This window comes from Capsicum annuum, chromosome 1 (assembly GCF_002878395.1).
Source record: "Capsicum annuum cultivar UCD-10X-F1 chromosome 1, UCD10Xv1.1, whole genome shotgun sequence".
In the NCBI taxonomy this organism is placed as follows: domain Eukaryota; kingdom Viridiplantae; phylum Streptophyta; class Magnoliopsida; order Solanales; family Solanaceae; genus Capsicum; species Capsicum annuum.
In genome coordinates, this window is record NC_061111.1 from 198,475,243 (window position 1) to 198,499,562 (window position 24,320).

General features: G+C 35.2%; 1 protein-coding gene across 7 annotated transcripts in view; it reads left to right on the forward strand.

The window, feature by feature from the left end:
* Positions 1–1,830: 1,830 nt before the first annotated feature.
* Positions 1,831–24,320, forward strand: part of LOC107843638 — a 43,444-nt gene continuing 20,954 nt past the window's right edge. For 3 of the 7 annotated variants that reach the window (XR_001666491.2, XR_001666489.2, XM_047399822.1), the window contains exons 1-16: positions 1,831–2,195; positions 3,364–3,444; positions 8,904–9,041; positions 10,322–10,432; positions 10,723–10,773; positions 10,903–11,003; positions 16,089–16,182; positions 19,736–19,867; positions 20,039–20,302; positions 20,405–20,483; positions 21,279–21,367; positions 21,455–21,538; positions 21,932–22,006; positions 22,118–22,165; positions 22,950–23,045; positions 23,295–23,524. Coding sequence is in view for 5 of the 7 variants with exons in the window: in XM_047399822.1 (XP_047255778.1) it covers positions 2,031–2,195; positions 3,364–3,444; positions 8,904–9,041; positions 10,322–10,432; positions 10,723–10,773; positions 10,903–11,003; positions 16,089–16,182; positions 19,736–19,867; positions 20,039–20,302; positions 20,405–20,483; positions 21,279–21,367; positions 21,455–21,538; positions 21,932–22,006; positions 22,118–22,165; positions 22,950–23,045; positions 23,295–23,524 (1,838 nt within the window). In the remaining 2 variants the exon portion in view is untranslated. Of the gene's footprint in view, positions 2,196–3,363; positions 3,445–8,903; positions 9,042–10,315; positions 10,433–10,722; positions 10,774–10,902; positions 11,004–16,088; positions 16,183–19,735; positions 19,868–20,038; positions 20,303–20,404; positions 20,484–21,278; positions 21,368–21,454; positions 21,539–21,931; positions 22,007–22,117; positions 22,166–22,949; positions 23,046–23,294; positions 23,525–24,320 lie in introns of those variants that run through there. The other 4 variants (XM_016688006.2, XM_016687991.2, XM_016687983.2 and 1 more) reach the window with 3 other exon arrangements.

A 24,320-nucleotide genomic window follows, 5' to 3' on the forward strand; every position in this document is an offset into this window, starting at 1 on the left:
TCCACTATCACTCGACCCCCTGGGACTTAGGAAACAATACGAAAAAGGCTAAACACATCGATAGACATCTCAACTTGGCCCCATCTTTCACTTTGGCACCTCAAGTGAACTATGTTCATTTTAAACACCTAGAGTAGCTATAAATTGTGCCACTTTGGCACCTTTCGACATTAACTCTGGTGCGTACATTTCAATCGCCGCCAATATGAATTAACCGACCAATTGATTTGTGCCATCTCATTTTATATCGCCACATCATTATATACATCCACAAATAATTTTTTTTTAAAAAAAAGGACCAAAACAAATGACAATTGTATCTAATGAATTAATGACACATATTTTATTGACTAAATAATTACAAAAAAGTCCCCCACATTGTCTTCTCTACCCAACTTTCTTTTAGCTTAAACCTCCATTAATGGAGATTGAACTTTTCAATAATGATAAACATACCTCCTCATTCTCTAACAATGATAGATCCGCATTAATAACTTCATGAATTTCAGATATATGATGAAAAATACGGAGAAGGAGGAGGTCAGTGTTCAATTAGAAAATAAATTAACGAAAGAAAATATAAATATGAATGAGAGTTGCTTGGAACCAGAATTTCAGATACATGACAAAAAATATGGAGAAGGAGGAGGTCAGTGTTCAATTAGAAAATTAATTAACGGAAGAAAACATAAATACGAGTGTGAGTTGCTTGAAAAAAAACATAGATACTTTACTGGATGGGTACTTGAAAATGAATCTCATGTTTTGCATTCATCGATATTTCTTGGTTTTTAGTTTTCTTTCATGAATTTAGCTTTATTTTCATATTTTCTTCATCGATTTTGCTTTGATTTGCAATTTTTCTTCATTAATTTGCTTGATTTTCATTTTTTTTTCATGGAATTGCAAAAAGATGCAAGTCTCATTATAACTTCAAAAAAAGAACACTCCAATAACACAATAATGAAGCAGAAAAAAAGTAAAAACATGATATTGTGGACTTGACCCCCAAGAATTAATGGAGTAAAAATTGTGTTAAGAAAAGAAAAAAATGATGGAAAATTAATGGATGAAAGAGTGAAGATGAAAGAGAAGAAAGATGATAAAATTATGAAAATACCTCTGAAATGCGCTTAAAATGCGTGTAACCCACATCCCATGATGACTAAGCAAAAAGTGTCAAAATGACACATCTGTATGCTACTTGAGGTGCCAAAAGTGAACGACATCCACTTGAGGTGCCAAAGTGAGGTGCCAAAAGTGAACAACATCCACTTGAGGTGCCAAAGTGAAAGATGGTGGCAAGTTGAGGGTCTGTCGATGTGTTTGACCTAAAAAAATAATACGAACATGCACCTTAACTTATCATATTTACACAAATTCCAACTCTTACAAAGTAATTACAAAAATTTCTAATTAATTAGATATTTTTGTTGGATATATTGAGAGCTAATTATGTATCTCAATCGATTTAGAATCGAAAAAATATATTAAAAGCTAATTATGTATTTTTATAAAGGAAAAATGTATTTTTGTTGGATGTATTATGTATTTCGGCAGGCTCAAAATTGAAAAAAAATATATGTGAAGCTAATTATGTTCTTTATAAAAAATTTTATATTTATTGAATATATCAAAAAATAATTATGCATCTCAATAAATCTAATATCGGGGTTTTCAATAATTATGTAGAATATTGAGATATTTTGTAATTAAACTTCAAATTATCTAGATTTACTATGTTGTTTGTCAAAAAAAAAAAAAAAAAAAAAAGAAAAGGAAAAGCACCTTCATTCCCCTTTTTAAGCCAGTCGGGGCCCCGTTTGTGGATTCGGGATCAGTGATCTTCACATATAAAAAGCCCTCTCAATGTCGGAACAGGGATTAAACTAATACTACTTTTTCCAGTGAAGTGAAAAGATTGGATACTCTTCTAAGTCTATTCACAGTCTCCCTACCTCTGTATCTTTGCAGTAAAGAGGACACTAAGAGAGAGAGAGAGAGTGTGTGTTTTTTGTGGAGGAACAAAAATGGAGGCGGAGTTAGAGCCGAGGGTAAAGCCATTATCCTTTAAAGTAAAGGGTATGTCTCGAGAATCACCATTACAGAAGGCTTCTCATTTACTTGACCCTGACCTCAAGAATCATTGGTCTACTGGTACAAATACTAAAGAGTGGATTTTACTCGAACTCGATGTATGTATCTTTTCTTTCAGTTTGTTCAGTTTTTTGTATTTTTTTTAACTGTTTGTTTTAGAGTTTTGGGTTCTAATGGTTTAAGTTGAATGTGGGTTTAAAGTGAAATCTTTTTGGCTTCTAATTGTTTAAGTTAAATTTTGAGTTGATGAATTTTTGTTGAAGTTAAATCTTTTGGCTTAAGTTGAATTTTGGGTTAAAGTGAAATCTTTTTGGCTTAAGATGAATTTCGGGTTGCTTCATTTGCTTTCCATCATTCCATGTGGTGAATTTTGGGTTAAAGTGAAGTCTTTTTGGCTTCTAATAGCTTAAGCTGAATTTTGAGTTGATGAACTTGGGTTAAAGTGGAAAAAAAAAGGCGTCTAGTAGCTTAAGTTGAATTTGGCGTTGATGAATCTTGGATTAAAGTTAAATCTCTTCGGCTTGTAATATCTAAGTTGAATTTTGGGTCGCTTCGGGAGCCTTGGAGTAATTGGTAAAGTTGCTTCCATTTGATCACGAGGTCACGGGTTAAGGCCGTAAACAACCTCTTGCATAAACGTAAGGAAATGATGCGTACAATAGACCCTTGTGGTTCAGTCTTCTTTGAACCCCGCGCATAGCGGGAGCTTTAGTGCACCGGGCTACCCTTTCATTTGCTTTCCATGTGGTGAATTTCGGGTTAAAGTTATATCTTTTTTGCTTCTAATAGGTTTATGTATAATTGAGTTGAATTTGAGGTTGCTTCATTTGATTTCCGTGTGACGAATTTGGGTTAAAGTGAGTTTTTTTCTTGCTTCTAATAGCTTATGCTTAATTTGGTTGATTTTAGGGTTGAAGAATATTGGGTTAAAGTGGAGTTTTTTTGTTTCTAATAGCTTATTTTTAATTGAGTTGATTTTGGGGTTGCTTCATTTGATTTCCCTGTAGTGAATTTTGGGTTAATAATGAATTTTTCTCTGATAATGATCAGTGTTGCTGGTTAATTGTTTGATTTTAGATAACTTCGTCTTCACCTGCTACAGATGATTAAACTGCTGTCTCAGAGTTTGCTTTCTTAAGCCTTAATTATCTAGGATGAACCTTCTGACTGCTGGTGTCATTATATATTCCTAGGCCTATTTCCTCTTTTATTGATTACTAATTTTTGGAGTTAACTGATGGTTGGTGTCCTCGTTTGTCAATCCAGGAACCCTGCCTGCTTTCACATATTAGGATATACAATAAATCTGTGCTGGAATGGGAAATTTCAGCTGGCTTGCGATACAAGGTTTGGCGTAAAGATATCTTTGCAACAATGATTGTACTGATTGAAGTTTCTATCTCTTGTTTCACATTTATGTGCAATAGGAACACGTTTGAAGTTTGGAATCCATATGATTGACATTATATTACTCCCATTGAGTTCTTGTATATTTCTAATGTAAAAGAGCTTCAATCACTATCTATTTGTAACTTTTCAATCACCAACCTCCCATTGAGTTCAAATAAGTGAGTTCAATTATCACAAACCTTCTACAGTAGGTTGCTACAATGGAGGATTTACAATAAAGGAGTTCGTTTTATGTTATAAATGATATCCTTAATGTTAGGTTGCAATTGCTGAGTCTGCAGGTTCCCAGAGGAACCAACTCATCTATATTTTAGAATCACAGTGGTTGCTGACCTTTTTGGCATCATTAGCCCTTGATGTACTATGCCTTTCCACATAGAGTCAAATTTGTAACACTGCCTATTTGTCTCGTGTTTATTTTTGTTTAGTGGTTAGAATGGGATTGGGGAGGGTGGAAGGTGGTTTGCAGAATCACTAATTATAGTCATCGTCCTCTCCGAAGGAACCATCTCCCAGAAGATCTATGGGAAGGTTAAGTTACCCTTATCTCAAAAAAAAAAAAAAATACCGGAAGGGTCTTTATTTTTATCAGAAAAACGATCTAGTTTATGTAAGCAGTGCTTATAATTAAAAAGGGAAGGGCTAAAAAGGGAGATGTATTCCACCAGGTGGCTGCTTCCAAAAGCCTCCTACCAATATGTCTTAAGTATTGTGATGAGGCCTAGAAGTACCTTGCCTTGTTTCACTAAACCAAGAAAGACTCCCTAGCTACTTTAGTACCATGTATTGTGAGGAAAAACTAGTGTTTCACTTTTTGTTAGTGCACAAGGGAATTGGACTAAACGGATTGAGTACTCATAAGGTTGTGCCTTGGGGGAGACAGTGGTTCTAGTGCAGGCGGGCGGTTGATGGTTTTTGGTGAAGGATGGTTTGTGGTCCAATAAAACCCATGAGAAATAGTAACTTCTTTACTTGGTAATCCATCAACGGCTTCCTTGAAGTTGCTCGTGTTTACACCTTTGGGCATAATGGAAATCATTTTATATCTTGAGATGTTCCGAAACATTTGATATCTACGTTAAATATAATACACACTCCCAAGGCTTAGGTCTAGTGATAAGAGTACTACAAATAATGCATGGACTCGGCACACGACATGGGTTCAAATCCTGCTGCAGAGAAAAGCGCGGTATTTAAGCGGGGGACCCATTATCCATCAAGTTTTGAACTTGAACTGTACACCACTGACCCTTGTGGATTTTTCTGCTGTAATAAATATCCTTTAATAATGCTCCTTGTAGCTTCTAGAAGTATCCAGTGTCTCAATATATTTAAAAATTACTTGTAAATTATGGTCCTGTGTTGCCCCTGTTACCCCAAACTTATTAAAACTACTAGTCTATAGGAACATGTGTTGCACAAGTATCCTATTAGTATGTAATCTGTGTGGCAAAAATTGACATTTGGTCGTATCAAATTCTTTGCATGAATAAATGTCTTCCTTTTTGAGCAAATCTATAAAGATTTTAAAAAAAAAGCAAAAACAAATTATACTTGAATAAAGTTGGTAAAGATAATACCTAATCAGGCATAACATAAAAGAACACGTAAAGAATATATAGAAATAGACAATTATTATAATTATATTACAAAAAGCACTTAAAAGAGTATTTTATACTCCCGACGTTCCTAAATAAGTGGTGTTTTTAGCCTTTTCATTTTGTTCTCAAATAAGTGGTGTTTAGATAATCAAGAAAACATTAATGATGTTCTTCTAATTTTACCCGTCTTTAAATAAAGAGAGTTTCACATAATCGAGAAATTAATAAAGAGTTACATCTTTTTAAAGATATTTATTAAGGGTAAGTTAGTAAAAACACTCTTTGTTTTTTGGTAATGAGTTTCTTAAGGGGTTTGCCTAAGTTAACAACATTATTTATTTAGGAATGGAGGGAGTACATTTTATGCAATGCAGTTAAATTCTAATAAAGAGATCAATGGAACTATCGAATACAAAAATAAAAGCTTTGATGGAGTGGTTAATGAGAAGATGGATTGTTGTGCGCGTCACCCGTGGCTTTGTTGTTTATATCTAAGTTTCTCAGACTTGGGTGCGAGTTTCCGATACGAGTGCAGGATCTAAAGGTCGCATCCTTCATGATCTAAGGAGTCGTTTGGTAGCTAGTGAGAGTTATGTGGGTACTAGTAATATATGAATTAATTATGAGGGAATCTATGTATTATTTTATTCATGGATTAGTTATGCATGTTTTAGTTATTCATGTATAACTTATTCCATTTTCTATCATGTATAAAATAATATATAGATTCCTTCATAATTTATACATGTATTAGTTATGCGGATTATAAAACTGCAAATCAAAAATTATACTCCCTCCGTCCCAAATTATGTGTCGCCATTTCCTTTTTGGTCCTTCCCAAAAAGAATGTCGCCTTTCCTTATTTGGTAAGTTTTTAAAGACACAATTACAATTTTACCCTTAGTGGTCCCACTTGATTTAAATACTATTACTCCTTTTTTTATTTGTTTTTTCAATTAAAAGTGGTCCCACTTGATTTTAAATACTATTACTCCTTTCTTTAAGAAGGTTAATTTTGTAACTTTAACAAAGTCAATACTTATTTCTTAAATATCGTGTCCGGTCAAATGGCGACACATAATTTGGGACTGAGGGAGTATTAATTTTTCTCTTTTGCACCCAAGAGTGTGGGGTTAAGTACCATAATGTCTCAGGTTCAATTTCCAACAGAGATGGACATTAGGTGATTTCTTTCCATATGTTCTAGCATTGGTGGACAGAGTTGGTACCTGTTGCTGGTGGGAGGTGACAAATATCCCGTGGAATTAGTCGATGTCCGCGCAAGGTGGTCCGGACACCACGATTATAAACAAAATCAAACATTGTATTAATTTTATACATGAATAACTTATTTTCTGTCCACCTACCAAAAGTTGTATAAATTATACATAGTTTAGTATGTGAATAACTCTACTTTTATTCATTAACCAAACGGCCCCTAAATTTTAAGATTTGGAGATATGGATCTATGTATGGATACTGGTGCGAGGATTCGGCAAAAAATATTTCAAGTATTTATAAAACCTAAATTATGAGATATTATGTGGAGAATTAGTGGAGAAAATATTGATCAAGAAGAGGACTTTCCTGGAAGGAGATGAAAGGAAAAGGAGTGGTGTAGAAATTTCTATGTACAATGTATTCCATTTTCTTCAATTTCACATTAGCTTTTGTTTTGATTACAAAATCATTGAATCTGTTTGAAATTCCTCCGAAATTCCTCTATCGATTTTAGTCAAAGTACACAAAATTGATTGATCAGAGTAGGTAGGGAACCCACACCCACACCCATGTCGTGTTGACACGGTGCGACACCGAAAGTGAAGAGGCCGAGCAACTTAGGTTTATATTGCATCTAAGAGAAAAGTATTCTGATGAACTCTTAATATGCTCTTCATTTCATCGTGTGCACATCTGGATTAAGGTCGAAGAATGAAAGAAATTATATTTATTGGAGTAATTCTATTAATGAGTTAACATTTTACTTCCTCCGTCCAACAATAGTTGTCCACTTTCCTATTGGCACAGGGATTAAGAGACAGTAAATGATAGGGGTAATTTTACTATATTACCCTTTGAATATAATAAATTTAGGGGTCGTTTGGTTGGGAAAGAGTTATCCCGGGATATTTAATCTCTAATCTTGGGATAACTTTGGATTAGTTATCCCACCATGCATATGGGATAACTTATCCCATCACTATGGAGTAAATGGTGGGATAAGTAATCCCAATACTAACAAATACTTCAAACCAAACATGGGATAAAATAATCCTTCCTTTTATCCCGGGACTATTTATCCCTTATACCTCACACCAAACGACCCCTTAATGCTTTGGGAAATACATTAGATAATGAATCATATTAATTTTAAGGGTAAAATGGGTAGAAATAGGTAATTATCCATTGGTTTTATAAAGTGGACAAATATTGTAGGACAGTGCAAAATAGAAAAGTGGATAAGTAAAGATGAACAAAGGGAATAAAAGCCAAATGTTGAAAGAGGAACAACAAAAGATACAAATGGTAGGAATTGCAAGAGTTAGCTATTTCATTAGGACATAATTTCGTGCATAGAAATTTTAAGACATTAACTTTGGGAAATATGTGGATTTAATTAGGTGCATCTAGTGTAATACTCCCTCCGTCCCATTTTAGTTGGACACGTTCCATTTTACATGGTGATTAAGAAATCATAAATTGAATGATGAATTTTACTATTTACCCTTTACCCACATTAATGATATTCATTGAGCATATGAATGGACATTGTAATTGTAATTGTTTATATTCAATGTATACTATTAATTATAGGGATAAAATGGGATTTTTGTTAATTCTATCTTGATTTAGTAAGTGATCAACTAATATGAGACATTTATTTTTAGTAAGATGACCAACTAAAATGGGACGGAGTGAGTAAATTTATTAGTGGAAGGTGGAAAGTTATCCCCATTAAATAGTAAGGCTGATCTAAATCATTTAATAAAAGGTAGTTCCACCTTTAGGCAAGGAGTAATTTGGTCGTTTGACTTTTGAAGGTTATTTTCGTAATCTAGTTTTTGACTTGGGCTTCCCACTTATAGAATTAGTATCATATGATATGATGATGACTATAATGTGTACTTAAGAGCTGGTGGTAAGGCATGCGTACACTCTACCCTCACCAGTCCCCACTTTGTGGTCTTTCATTGGATATGTTGTTGTTGATTATAGAACAGTTTATTTTCTATCCTTGATTATGTATCAAGTTGTCTCATGTAAATTACGATACCTTCCCAGGGCTTTGGTCCAGTGGTAAGAGCAGATTGCGTGATGTGTTAGTTAGCACACATCACAAATTCGAAGCCTACCATAAAATAAGTGGAAAGGATGGAGAGACGAGCCCCATAATCCACCTAGTTTCGAATCATGTGCCACTGGTACTCAGGGATTTCTCAGTTATTATGGAGGTTTTATCAGGTTTTAACTGGCCCCTTAATCGTAAGTTGGAGCCTAGTGCATGAAGAACATTCAGAAATTACTTGACCTCTAGTAAAATAATACTTAATTTGCTTTTTACTCTGTCATAAAGATTTGTGGACTGGAGAAAGTAATTACATCCTCCACTTGTAATGTTATATTTTATATGCAACCTTTTCTGCCCTTTGTTGGATACTTTTGTCAAGTTTCTCATAAATGTTTTACTTTTTCTTAGTACTTTCAGTGGCTGTGAAACTTCCAGATATTTCTCATAAGAATTCTCCCCTTGATTAACTGTGCATGTTTTCTTGATTTCTCTGTGTGTGTTCATAGCCAGAGACATTTCCGAAAGTTCGCCCACGTTGTGAAGCCCCTCGACGGGACATAATATACCCTATGAATTATACTCCATGCCGTTATGTTCGGATATCTTGCTTGCGAGGGAGCCCTATAGCAATTTTCTTTGTACAGGTAAATCACTTTTGGAGCTTGTCGTGAATTTAATAATGCTTTTGCTGTGTTGGACTCCTGCCATTCCCTTTTTGCTCTTCGGTGTCAGTTCATATAAATGTCACCATCCCTATTCTTAGTCATGCTCAAAAGTTTAAGAACTTGAAGTCACCAAATTATTACTCACTAAAATATGAAAGATAATGTGATGTTTATTTTATTAAGACTGGTCTAATTGTGGATTTATGTTCTACATTAATTCGATTGTAATTTTAAGATTTTTCTATATTCCGTGTTCATGATGATAACTTTAAAGTGAATTCTTAGATTTCATAAAATTTCCCCTTTTTTTGATTTTAATGTCATAAGTAGCGACAATTGGTGTTTTACTGCTCCCCCTCTGTCATCTAAATTCTTGCTGAAGATCAAATCCTGTGGCTTTGAAAGATGAATTTTCGAACTTATACAAAATGGCAATGAAGAGTCTTATTTTTATATATGGTAAATATTTCATTAAAAACAGAAGGGCTGAGCCCGTACACAAGAAGTATATTAAAAGGTAGAAAATCTACAAAAGAAGATGGTTTTCTCTGAAATACACGCAATCTTCTACACTATAAGGGACCTTGTGGGTTCACCAAAAGTAAGTAAGGGATAAAAGAGTGACTACCCCTCAATGTACAAAATCCATCTTTGCACCCTTCCTGTTTCAGAGTTGGCATCATAACACTTGGGACCTGCTCTTCAGAAGAGACTTTCAAGATTGGGGGATGACTGAACTACTAGGCTACTTGGGGGGGGGGGGGGGGGATTCTACGGACGGAGCTTTCACTGGTAAGGATATGCTCATTTTGCTCCAACAAAGAGCTGATTGAGAAAAAGGGGAACTCAGAAGGAAATAGAAGAAAAGAACTTGGGCTGCTATTTTATTAGAAACAGTTCATTTAGACTCTATATGGAAATCCTAGCCATCCGAACTTTATGCAAAGTTCCACTTGTTCGTTCCCTCTCATTAGTAGCTCCTACCCTTTCTTCAACTAGGTCGATCACAGATTACAGTAATAGCTTCTATACCAAGAAAAATATAAATATCCCTTATAATCCGTTCTGCTATCTACTCTAGATGTGTCAAAAAGAAACAATGGAAACTAAGATATTGTTGCAAAGAGCTGGGCTGGGCTTGACTTTTACTCTTTTTATCTTTTTTCTAATTTGTTGGTTGCTTGCTGTTATTGCCGGCACCAGTTAAGTACGGAGCTCTAATTTCATCACCTACTTATACCCTCTTTTCTGCTGTGCAGTTGATTGGTATCACAGTTACTGGTCTTGAACCAGAGTTTCAACCAGTTGTCAGCTACTTGCTACCCCATATAATATCAAGCAAGCAGGACGATAATGATATGCATCTTCAGGTAGAAGATACTGCTTTTGGTGAACTTCTCTTCTACACGTTAATTGTAAGATGCATATGTGAGCCTTGCCCGTTGCCATGGTCAGATAAATTTGTGTTGTGGCTCATCATCCCTTTAAGTCTTATCCTTTTTGTCCTTGAACCAAAAAAAAAAGTCTTATCCTTTTTGTTAAGGATAAGACTTATTGGATTAATGTCTTAGTAAGCAGTAGTAATGTTGTTTGTTTTAGATGTATGCAAACATGTTTGTAAATATTTTCAGCTCTTTTTGTCTGACCTATGATTTTATAGCTGCTTCAAGACATCGCAAACCGGCTGGGAGTGTTCCTTCCCCAACTAGAGGTATTTCATTAATCTCAAATATAAAAATAGGAGTATCTTTGTTATTCTGAAATATGAAATGGGGCAAGCTGGTAGCGCAGTTTTGGTGGATTATGTGGTTCTGTTGAGAATTCTGTTATATTCGTGCAGGCTGATCTTAACAGCTTTTCAGATTCTGCGGAACATGCTACTCGATTTCTTGCAATGATTGCCGGTCCCCTTTATCCAATTCTTCAAATTGTAAAGGAAAGGTTGGTGTCCCCGATTTCTTGTACAAGATATTTCTCTAATAGGTTTCCACAAATTGGTATGTATTGGATTTTATCAAAGATATTACTTGATTATTAACTATCTTCTGCACAGTGGCAATTGAATCTTTGTTTTTCCTTAAAAGACTTTATTCTCTTGGATTTTGGAGTTGTTACGATTTGAGAGATTAGATTGGTTAAGGCTTCATTCCTAACCCTGAAGAACTCGTTAACATAATGAGAAACAAGATATCTAATATGGTCTAGTAAATTATCATTACTTTTTATTCCAGTTCAAATATTATTATTGTGATACTGGACAATTATTGTTTGGAGGTGTTCTTGCCAAGGTTTTGCGAAGTTCTTTATTTGCGCTTTGTGCTTAAAGTTAGAGGTTTTTTTTTGCTTTTTGCTTTTGATAACACTGGTAGCAGGAATATAGAATTTACCCCAGGGTTCATTAAAAAGTTAACTTCATACAAGATAATATCTATAAAAGGGGTCGGGCAAGGTTAGGGCTTCATTCACATGTTTTTTTTTTTAAATTACTGGTAAAGTGGCTTCATTCACATGCTTCTCTCACAAAATAACTTTTTATCAGTTCTACTCTACATTTTAGTACGCACAGAGCACTTATCTTTGCTTAGGGATCTGAACTTAATCAAAGATTAAGCAATTTGTTAAATCTCTTTCTTTTTCTTTTCCCTAAAAAATATATTTGACCAGCCTGGGCAAGAACTTGCCACCAAGGTATCAATATACTTCCGGAATGTTCAGCATCACCACACTTTTCCCGTTCTATTAGTCAAGGCAATACCAATCATCATTACAAGTGAGCTTACTGTTGCTAAGGCTGTCAACGGACCGGAACCGGAACCACCGGACCGGTTTGACCGGATCCGGAACGGTACCGGAACCTCATTACCGTTTTATATCGCCGGAACCGGAGTTACCGGAACCGGAATACCGGAAAATTTCCCTTGTTCGGACCGTTCCGCTAGCTACCGGTGTGGAACCGGAACGGATCGGAGCGATACCGGAACGTTACCGGAATATCGCCGCTGGTACCAGTTTTTTTTTTTTTTTTTTTTTTTAAGTTTTAATTTAAATTATAACTTAATGAGATTAATATATAAGTTATATATATATATATATATATATATATATATATATATATATATAATTTATTAACTTTTTTATAATAAGTTTAAGTTTTAATTATTGTAAAAAGTTTTAAATTTTAGCTTAAAAAATATATGTTAAGTTAATATAATATTTTTAGTAAGTTTAAGAAGTTAAAATTTTTTCTAACTTTATAAACTTAAATACTTAATATAATATATATTTTTTTTTCATAATTGCAACAAACAAAAGAGAAAATTTAAAACAAAATTAGGCGAATAGCCGTTATATTTATTCAAATTTCGTAAGTTGTACATTTATTACAAAGATATTAAATGTAAATCTAAGCTACGCAGCCACCTTCTAGGAAGGGTTCTGTGTGAATTAGATTTCTATTGTAGAATCTTATTAATATCTAAATTGTCTATAATTTTTTTGGTGTAACTTTTCTAATTCTTCGACGGATAAATCCTCCGGAATTGGTCTATTTCCTTGTTCCTCCATTGCTTCCATTCCATCATCACTATTTTCCTCAAAAATTTCATCTATTTCGTCTTCAATATGGGGCGGCAATTTGGGGAGCCCAAAATTTCTTCGTTCGGCATTGATCCAATCTTTAAATAATACCGAAATCTCCAAACTATCCCTTGCTAACGAATACCGATGATCTCCTATTATAAATCTTCCTGCGCTGAAAGCTTGCTCTGAAGCAACTGAAGAAGCTTGAGCTGATAACAAATCTCGAACCATCCTTGAAAGTTTTGGAAATTGTCTGATCTGGGTCTTCCACCACGATTAAAGTTGTTGTTTTCCAGTTTCATCTCTAATATTTTCCCGGTCCTGCGAAAGATACGAATCAAAATCATTACTCCTACAACATTGAAGACCAAGTTCTTCGCCCATCTCGTCATCTAAATCATCATATCTACGTCTAGAACTAGGAGGTTCAATCGGCCCAATATTTTGTTCCATAACTTGATACAAGTTATGTAAACTTCTAGCTGTACATACTATGCTAGCACAACAAGTTTCAACTGATGGCTTTTGATGAAGTCCAATTTCTAAATTGTTGTATAATTTTCTAACCAACATCACTGTACCATGTTCTTTATAAAATGGGTTTAATAAATTAGTTGTTAAAAGAATTTGTGGAATAGGAAAATAATATTTTTAAAATTTTTCAATCATAGCTTCAATTGCCTCTTTGTTAGGACATATTTTTTTATATTCAACAAGTACTTTAGAAATAGCAGTAATAGTTACTAAAACAGAACAAATAGTTGGAGTATATTGAGCAGATACTGTGTTCGTAGCTTGATAAAAAGTTTTCAAAAATTTACAAAGTTCTTCTACTTCAGTCCAATCATCTTCACCTAGCATTAAACTAACATCCTCATTATAAGAATTATAAACTAATTGTATAGGTTTACGATATATAACAGCAACTTCAAACATTTGAAACAAAGAATTCCATCTAGTAGGAATTTCTTTTGGAATTTTTCTATATGGAAGGCCACATTGTTCACATTTACGTTTAAAATCATCCATTACAGCCTTTTTTTTAATTTTTAAGCATAGAACTACAAACAATTCGCACTTTAAGACAACCATTTCCAAACAAATGAATACTATCATGTACTATCAAATTTAAAATATGTGCAGAACATCTAACATGAAAATGATCTTGATACATTAAACATAATCTAGTTTTTAACTCGTCAATAGCTTTCAAATTATTAGAAGCATTATCTAATGTGCATGCCATAGGTTTACCAATAAATCTAAAATATTTCATGCTCTCCGCTATTGTATTAGCTATATACATACCGGTTTTAGACTCATCGACATTTATAAGCAATAATTCTTTTTTGCATGTTCCAATCGTGATCAATCCAATGAGCCGTGAGATTAAAAGAATCATTACCGACAACACTAGTACCCATATCAGAAGTAACAGATATTCTACCATCAAATTTATCAAATAAGCAACGAAGAAAATGACAATGTTCAGCTTGAAATTTAAAAATATCATTTTTAATTGTATTTCATGAAAAACCTTTAAAAGAGGGATTATATACTTGTTGAATATAATGAATAAAACCGGGATGCGAAGGAAAACTAAAAGGCAAACCCATAACAGCAACCATTTTCGCTAGTTCTTCTCTATCTACATCTTCACTATATGTCGAGGATGAACTTACTTCAGCCGGGTTAAACATGTCTAAACGTGTTTGAACCATATTACCTCCTACAGATTCATGTACAAACGTTGTACCATCTTTTTTTGCCTTAGCCTCGTTTTTTAGACGAATAAATTCTTTATTACATCTCATCAAATGCGAAGTTAGCAATCCTATCCCACCATTTTTTTCCCCAGTCAAATGTTTAAAAACGTTCTTGCATTTATTGCAAGTAGCAGTACTTTTTACCCTATCATGCTCCATAAATTTCCAAACTAAAGACCTTTTAGTACGTTCGGTACCTTTGGCCCTGGTAAATTCCGGTAAAGGAGACAGTTCTTCACCGTGTTCCGATAATTCCGTAACTGGACTAGTAGGGGTAGGGGTATCACCTAATTCTTGTTCTTCTATATCATCTTCCTCTGATAAGTTTTCCTCAAAATTATTATAACGCCTATTCAGGGTCTCATTATCTAATTCCATACCGATACCAACATCGAAACCATTAGGTTGTGATAATGAAGTTTCATTAAATCTAGCCGGTAATGAACTAGTACTAGCCTTACTTTTTTTATTTCTACGAAAGACCTTACCAAAATTTGATTTTTTACCACTACTATCTTTTTCAAAATCCATATTTCAAAATAAAATATTAAAACAAGCAATACAAATACAAAGTGATGTTCGTAAATAAATGTAGATACTAAAAATAAAAAATATAGATAATTAACGTAAATAAAAAGAGATTAAAGTTGGAACGAATATACCGAACGCCTGCGTAAAAGCAGACGTATAACAAATGTCGGAATTAAAAGGTGATAATTGAAGCTTGTAATATCTTCAAAAAATCTTCAACTCCAACTAATATAATAAATGAATCCTCAACTTCAAGTGTTCAACTAATATAATAAAACTATAAATATTTAGAGAGAATTTGAGAGAATATTAAGAGAGAATATGAAAATTGATAATATTTGTGTGAAAAAAATAATTGAAATGAAGTATATTTATAGTAAAATTTTTTTTTTTGAAAAAAAGGCCAAATTTTAAAAGTTACAGACCGGAAACCGGTCAACCGGTACTGGAACCGGAAATACCGGAATTTTTCGTAGGTCTGGACCGGTATCGTTTTCCGGACCATTGGGTACCGGTAAACCGGAACCAACCGGACCGTGTCGTTACCGGTACCGGAAATCAATCGGAAACGTCACTATCTGAACGGAACAGAAAGTTCCGGTTCCGTTGCCAGCCCTACTGTGTGCAGGCTTTAATGAAAAAAGGCGCGAGGGGAGAAACAATACAACTAATAATTATAAGCATGAGTGACAAAGATATGAACAAATAAGTATAAAAAAGTTATGATAAAGTGAACTTTCAATTGTTTAGTGTCGCCTCTTCAGAAGAGGCTCACGGTCAAGGAAAAGTATGCCTTAAAAACCTTGATGACGACACTGAAGCACACATTAAGTGAGTCAAATCGCTGAACAGGTTTGGGCCTTGTTTCAGGGGTTGAGCGCGCCTTTGACAACCCTAATTGCTACTAATTATTGAAAGGGGATGGCCAATTCATTTGGGTAAAGTTCTCTCATTGTGGATTGGCCACATCTTTCGGGTTCCATTGGCTGTTGATAATTTTGTTATTGAGCCTATTTGAGATGGTTCCCAACCTTGACTTCAGTTAAAGAATATTCACTTCCCTAGTATTAGATGTGATGTGAGTATTGTATAAGCTTTATTTTGGGGGTAAACATTTATTTGTTCTCTATGATTTTTCCTGCTTAAGCAGGGAAACAGCCAGGTCGGTAGGCAGTATTTCAGAATCTGAAGCTTCAAGAAGCAGTCAATCTGTAATGGCTTTGACTGTATCATCGAATTTTGAGGTATGCATAGGATACTGCTCCTCTGCTTTTCTTGTCATTCAGTTTGTGATATTTTGCCTCATAACTAGTAACTGTCTCCTCTAAAGGAGGAATAGCATTTCCTCCATCCTTATTCATGTGATGGCGTTTGACTGAGCACGGAATTTAATAAAGAGGAAAACTTTTGAAACTTGTGGTCTAAAATAAGTTAGATATTTGCATGACTATAAATCATCTTATTAAGGGCACAATGCGCATTTTAAAGTTAAATTGCTACTAAATATATAAATATGCTTTTCTTTTTTTGGGAACAAACTAAAAGGGAAAGAGTGTTACCTAAACTGGGACAGAGAGAGTAGTACTTTTCCTCCTTGTACTCTTCGCTGGAAACTGTTTCTTAGGACACAAATGATCTGTTGCTACTTTGCAACTATCCTGATTGTTAATCTCTAACCTAGTTCCATATAGATAAGAAAACAAGACCGACCTTTACTTTATGGATCAATTTTCATTGAGCACATTGGGCAAAAAGAAGCATCTTCATATATTGCTTTAATAAACACAGTTAACTAGTCCCTTTTTTTTTTTTTTGAAAAAGTTGACATTTTATATAGACAAGAAACACACCAATAGTGTATTTCAGTAGTATTTACAAAGTATAGATGGAAACACCAAAACTTCCTATCCCTATACCCTCATTAATTTATTTAAAATGTGAGTAATCTCCTCCACCTTATTTGGTAGGGTATGTATTCACCAAAATAAAGTCACTAGGCAGTTCATCTTCAAGCTCTGGAAGGGGATACTTTTATTTTCAAAGCATCTCTGATTCCTTTCCTTCCACATTGTCCACCAGATGCATGCAAGGAAAATCTTCCATCTCTCCGTATATCCTGACATATTTCCATCTCTGTTCCAGCATGTTAGCATATCTGAAGTATTCCTTAGCATGGTCCAACTGATACCCTAAGGTTTAGAAAAATCTGCCAGAGTTATGCTGTGACCTTGCAATGTAAGAAAAGACGGTTTGTTGTCTTTCGTGTTCACACCAAAAAAACATCTAGAACACATCTGCTTCCCCTTTTCATAAGATTTCCCTGTGTTGGCACTAACCAGTGAAACAGGTCACCTTCAAAAGGTGTATTTTAACTCTCCAAATCATTTTCTAGGTCCACATCCCAAGAGCACTGTGGGACTGTCCAGAAATCTATAAGTTGACTTCAGAGTGAAAAACCTTTGTTTCTATGCACAAAAAACAAGATGAAAAAAAATCTTCTTTGGCATTTAGATTCTTAAATTGTTCAATGACGTTGTAGAATTCTGTCAAGTTATATACTTCCTAGTCATTGAGCTATCTTCTGAAGGTGAGATTCCAGCCATGTATATCATTAACAACAGAGACTAGCCCATTTCTGTCTTGTACTTTTCTGAGGTGAGATTTCCCTAGGATGATACATATAGTTCCTTTAGGAATTGAAGTATGCACATAAATTTGGTCCCCTTATTACTTAAAATTGCACTCTTAGGTCAATGTCACCTCACGAGCTAGGTTTTGGAATTGAGTTAGATTTAAGGACTATTTTTATTAAGATGCTATCACAGCTAGAGTGGTTCCTATTGTTGGTATATTGAATATAAGGCCACCTATATTATTTGATTATATGATCTAGAAGTTTAGCCGTAAGTATTAGGGATATGTTGGAATCCCACATTAGGTTGTAGTATCCTTATTCGATCTTGGACAATCCTTACAACTTGAGCTAGTTTTCGGTTGAGTTAAGTTTAAGGTCTATTTTTTGGACATGTTATCAGTGTTAAACCCATCTCTGATGTTGGGTTAATCCTATGTTGGCCTTTGTATTATGATATTTTTGCTCCGAATGTCTAGTCTTAGGTTTGCAGAGATCAGAATCCTCCATTAGTTGAGGTTACAGTTGTAGTCTCTTTATATGTTTGTGAACATTTCTTACTTAATGAGCTAGCTTTGACGTCCAAAGTTTAAATGTCTAGCCTTAGGTTTGCAGGGATCAGAATCCTACATTAGTTGAGGTTACAGTTGTAGTCTCTTTATATGTTCTTGAACATTTCTTACTTAATGAGCTAGCTTTGAGGTCCAAAGTTTATTTTACTTGATATGTATTAGAGCCCGACAAACCCCTGATGTTGGAGTATCCAATCTTAGGCCACCCATGTTTTACTACTACAAGTTGTACATAGGTAGCACTAGCTGTAAAGGAGTATTAAAAGTCCACATCGCTTTGTTGTATATACTTAACGCTTCCTGTACAATTATCACCAAGGTCCTTTTTCTTCACAAAATTGCGCTGTGCTAGTTGTTATATAGTGTATGTGGCTTGTGTGCAATGCCAAAGACTCCTGAGTTCAGTTTGTCAAAGATTGGTTTCCTTTCATTGTGATGGTGTTAGATGAACCGACTGTTCTGTACTATAACGTTAATAGACTTCAAAGCAACTGACATGCATTTCCTTTTTAGAGATTTCTTTTTTTGTTTAGATCCTGTTCTCTGTAATCTTTGTTTGAGCATGTGATTACTTCATATATAAAGAAACAAGGTGAAGTAGCAAAATTGCATCAGATTGGAAGAGATGAAGAGAAAAGATGATCATGAAATACAAGAGAAGGTAATCTGCCCTTAGAAAGTTCAAAGATTTTAGTCAGTCCTAAATGGCAGAAATCACCATAGGGGGTGGGATACATTGGATGAGAGTTTGGTTGGGAAAAGCAGGGCAGTTCTTAGAGACAACATGCCAGTGTGGACATGAACGGAATTTATGCTCTTAATTTAGCATGTGTTCTTTTGTAGTTGATTACCTTCACAGAAAAATGTAAAATTGAGATTTTGCACGTGTTCCTTCTCATTTGCCAAAACATGCTAACCCCTCTTCTCTCAGAGTGGAGTGCTTAGCTAGCCTTCCTTGTTGTCAATCACAGTTACGTAGAAAGGCAGAAGAGATTTCGCTGGCCTCAAAATTCTGACATGATTCATCTTTCCTGTCCAACGTATATGTGTATGCTGTATCGATGGCCATTATATCCTTGCAATGTTTATTTCCTGTACGTGCAAATGCCTCTTATAAGAGTAGGAAGGGGGAAGTTTGACCTAATCTAGACTTATTGCATTCTTTGGAGTGGGGAGATTTCCCTTCAAATGTATGTGCTTACTCCACTTTCTGGCTCAACACTTGATGTATACAAGGGTTGCAACTTTGCATCTTGCTCGGATTCATTTTATTCTTTTTTAATCAGTCATTTTTTATTGTATCTTCTTCGCCTTTATTTAAGAAAAGAGCTTTGCCAGTTTTTGTAATTCTGCAGGCTCAGCTTGGGAACTTATATTATTCTGTTTCATACATTTTCTTTACATGTTTCTTCTGTTGATGAGGGTCTTTAAATGTGCTCTATTGTTTCATTTATTACTGTTTTTGGATCATCTTCGAAAGTAATCAAGTGTTATTGCCATGTAGAAGAATTTAGGCACAGTTGTCTCTAAGATGGTCACGTTGCTTACTTATATGGCATTGCTGCTGGCTAATTGTATGTTTTATCATGGCAGCCTAGGAGATCACGCAACATGTCATCCTTGATTTTTCCTACATCTTGTTACTTAGCTTTTCGTCCAGATGCGATCTTCATTTTGCTGAGGAAAGCTTACAAGGATTCTAACCTGGGAAATATTTGCAGAATGGTAATACACTTACTCTTTCTTGTTATTGAATAAAGACCATCCTCTTTTCCCTCCGCGTAATTAGAAGACATAACAGAAAGAAAATAAAGCAAGATTCTACTAGATACAAATATTTCCTTGAGAATAACAGAAGCATTTACTTGCACTATTTTCTGCTCGTCTTTTATCTAGGCCTCTTGGATTCTGTTGAAGTTCCTCGAGCCTATAAAACCGCCAGAAGCTTCACTTTCTTGTAGTGAAATTACAACTTCAGTGCCTGAAGAAGGGTCACAATCTGAGCCTTGCACCCCTGCTTCTTTTGCTGATTACTCAGATTTGTTCGGAGATGAATTTCAGATACCAGAATATACGTGGGACTCCAATTTCACTAATGTCTTAGATATTGGGCTTGTGGAAGAAGGGATTTTACATGTTCTTTATGCTTGTGTATCCCAGGTCAATTACAATCAAAGCGTTCTACTAAAGTTAAACTATCGTAGTCATACGTTTATTAATACATGTTGCGTCTTTTGACATTCAACATTTCATTTTTTACAGCCCCTGCTCTGCAGCAAGTTGGCAGATAATGCTTCTAATTTTTGGTTGGCGTTGCCCCTAGTTCAAGCGTTGCTGCCAGGTATATCGCTTTTGCGGCTCCATAGTTACTCGATTATAGCTTGACAATCCGTGTCCTTGATTTAATATTTGCTGAAAATCGATTATCTTTTTTCCTTTATTGTTATGAAAAAATAACATGTTTTACACTTCCAAGTGCATATTAATTTGAGATCTTAAGGTTTTGTAGAGAGTTCTTTTTTCCCTGTCAGATCTAGTCCATTGCCAGCTAAACATATATGTATTTTATCTTACAGCTATGATTATATGCATCGTGTATTTGACTGTCATCATCTTTTGCATTCATTCTTTTTTCCTTCTCTTGTTTTTTCACTTGGTATTAGAGTCTCTACAATCTCGGTAGAGATTTAAGTGGCTTCCGCCTACCAGTGCACAAACTTATGCTGTTTGGCATTTTTTTGACCTAAGTTTTCTTAATTTCGTGGTCTTATTACTCTTGCCTTCTTTGGTAATTGCTCTGGTGGCACAACTCCTCTTTCCAGTGATTGTTTCCGGTATCTTTCTGATGATTGTTCCGCATAACTGCCCCTCTTTCTGGTGATCGTTTTGGCAACACTGTGTCCCGTTGTGTGACTGTTCTGTCAGTACGTCTCTTTTGACCAGCATTCTGATCATTCTTCCAGCTACTGTTTCCATAACTTTTCTGATGAAATTCTAGTGACTGTTAATCTTGGGTCAGTCTCTCATTGGGCAGATATAAGATATGGATCTTACCCATCTATGCCATTATCATCAAGTTAATTTATTAATTCTTCTCCCCTCTCTTATTTTCTCTTGCTATTTTTGTGTCCTGTAGCTCTTCGTCCTAGCATCAACAGTAGTGACCCAATTGATGAAGATGTATCTCTGTGGAAACAACCATTTGTACAGAAAGCCCTGGCCCAGGTTGTTCTTTGATGTTGTCATAAACTTTGTTTTATTTTTTATTTTTCAATCTAGGACCACAGTGTCATTACTGTTGCTATTGTGCAGATTGTTGGGACTTCGTCTTCATCAGTTTATCGTCCTCTGCTTCGTGCTTGTGCAGGTTTCCTATCATCATTTTCACCATCAAATGTAGGTTCTCCGACTTCCTTTTAGGCTCCCTTCTGTTAACACAACATCTGCCCTTTGGTTAATGCTGAACATTTTTCATTTGTCTTCTCAGCCTTTGCTTTGGTTTCTGTTGAATTTTTATTTGGGAAGATCAACCAAGTTTATTTGTCCTTTTCTTCATTGCCTGTGAATTTTATCTGTGAAGAGAAACCCGTTATCTGCTTTGCTGTTTGGCTACCATTCTCAACACAGTTCCTGTTCAGTTACGCAAATACATATAAGAGCCAGGAAAGAATGTTACAATCTAAGATGACGTTATGAATGATTTGAAAAATATTTTACATTAGCATCTAATTCTGTTCTTTCTTGTTCTGAAGTTGTTTTATTTACTGAAAATTCGACACTTACTGGCAGGGGAGGGCTGCATGTGTGCTCATTGATCTTTGCTCTGGTGTCTTCGCTCCATGGATGCCTCAAGTGGTAGCAAAGGTTATTCAAAACTTTCTTCTTAGTCTCTTCTGTGTAGGATGTAGTAGAATTTAGGTTTTACCTTGCAACCTTGTAAAATTTTTCTAATTTCTAAGATTTCTCTTATTACAGATCGACTTAGCACTTGACCTTTTGGAGGACCTTTTGCCTGTAATCCAGGTGTGTCTATTTATTTTTCTTTCATTTTACCATAGTAAGCTTTTTATGGTTATCTGATTGACTAGTAAAAACTTGCTTGCGGACAATAAACCTTTTTTTAACCGTTTTATAACCCTAGGAATGATGGAGACAATATTGCTGCAGTACCTAATGCAGCAAAGTAGATTTAGTGGAACTTTGCAACTAGGAAGATGTATATTTCGTTGATGAGTGCAACTGCCAGATACAGTACAAATGCTGTAGGATCTCGTAGTACATATATTTGAGGACAATTCTTCTTGGTAAAAGATATGAAGCATGCTAGTTAACGTCATCCAAACAACCTTGCTTGAACTGGATCTGTTCTATAGTCTCGTATACTGTATCCTTGAGTTTGAAGGAGATAGTCAACATTATTCTAATAAAGATGCTTGAATGGTCAATCAAGTCAAAAGGGTTTAAGGTGGTCTTTGAGTGCAGTAGTTTACTGGTGGATGCTCTACATCTTTGAAATCCTTGTACATAAAAAGCATGTCTAATTGCTAAGACTGACACCAATCACCAACCTATACGAGAAGTCATAGCCGATATGTTACAGTAGTGCAGCAATAGTATGACAAGTCAATCCTACAGGGCATGACTCAGTTTTATCTTTTCCTGTGCTGTAACAATTGGATATTTCATATTTATCAAAGATCATTTCTGACTGTTGGGACCATTATGTGACCATATTCTTGCTGTTGAGAGCCCATTTTCATTATATACGCTTTTATTAATACTTATCTTTGCCCAAAATGTGTATCAGGGTGCCCGCCATTCATTTACTCGTGCACGTGCAGCCCTTAAATATATTGTCTTAGCTTTATCTGGGGTTATGGATGATATTTTGATCAAATATAAGGTAATCTTTTGACTAAAACTTTGGTCAACTATTATTCAGGGAGTTATATTATGATGGTGATGTGAGCTTAGTTGAAAGATGAGGATTCATATAACTATCCCAACTTGTTTGGGACCGAGGATTAGTTGTTGTATTATCCAGGAAATCATACAACTGCTCTGTAGTCTATGTGGGAAGAATCACTGTAAAGTTTTAGATGTTCTGTTTATCACCTTTAAGCTTTTAAATTTTGGAATTTTATCATTTCAGGATGCTAAGCACCAAGTGCTTTTTCTTGTTGAGATGCTAGAACCATACCTTGATCCTGCAATAACCCCTGTACAGAGCGTTATAGCCTTTGGGAACGTTTCTTCAGTTGTCCTTGAAAAGCAAGAGAAAAATTGTGCTCTTGCATTAAATGTGATTCAGACAGCTGCGCACAAGCCTGCTGTCCTTCCCTCTCTGGAAGCTGAATGGAGGCGTGGATCAGTTGCTCCAAGGTAATAGAACGATGCGCAAGTCTTTCTTGAAACATTGAGTTTCTTAGTGGGAACAACTTCATTCTATGTCCTGTTTCAAATTTCAGAACTTAGCCCTTCTTGATTCTATGCTGTTTTGATTTTAATACTGATTTCAGCATAAATTAAATACTTTGCTTCCTTTTTGGGTCTTGTATCTGTAAATTGATATGACAGAGCCATTAATTGCCTTTCTATCCTGTTTTATGTAATGCTACCTTTTGAAAGTTGTGAAATTGCAAAATGGTGATGGTCGATTAAGCTATTATCTATCTATCTATATACTTGAGAACAATCCAACCTAGAGAAAGAACAATCTGATTGCAGGCTTTTCCCCAACTGATCAAGAACAACAATGGCCAATTGGGGAACCTATACCTCTGGAGATGCGGATTCAGATCGCCGAGTTAGATTTTTGGGTCCATTTGAAGGGTAAGATAGAAAAAAGGGTGGATTTCAATGAAGAAAGGCCTAATTGAGCGGAAAGATCGAAAATAGATATATAATATAAATATAAACCCAAACCACAATGATGCAGACAAATGAACAGAAAAAGTTTATTGGACAGTGTGGCTATCTTCCGGACAGAGCCTTGAAAGAAATGGATCTTGGACCTAACTCAACACCAAAGCTAGTTCAAGAGGTGAGGATTGCCCTTGTCATATTAAAGAAACCACCAATCCCTTATATGGCTGATGTGGGATTCTTTTACAGAGCTCATGGGTGATAATCTGCATGCCTTAGCGCCTTAGTGCGTTCAGCAAACTGCTACTTAAGT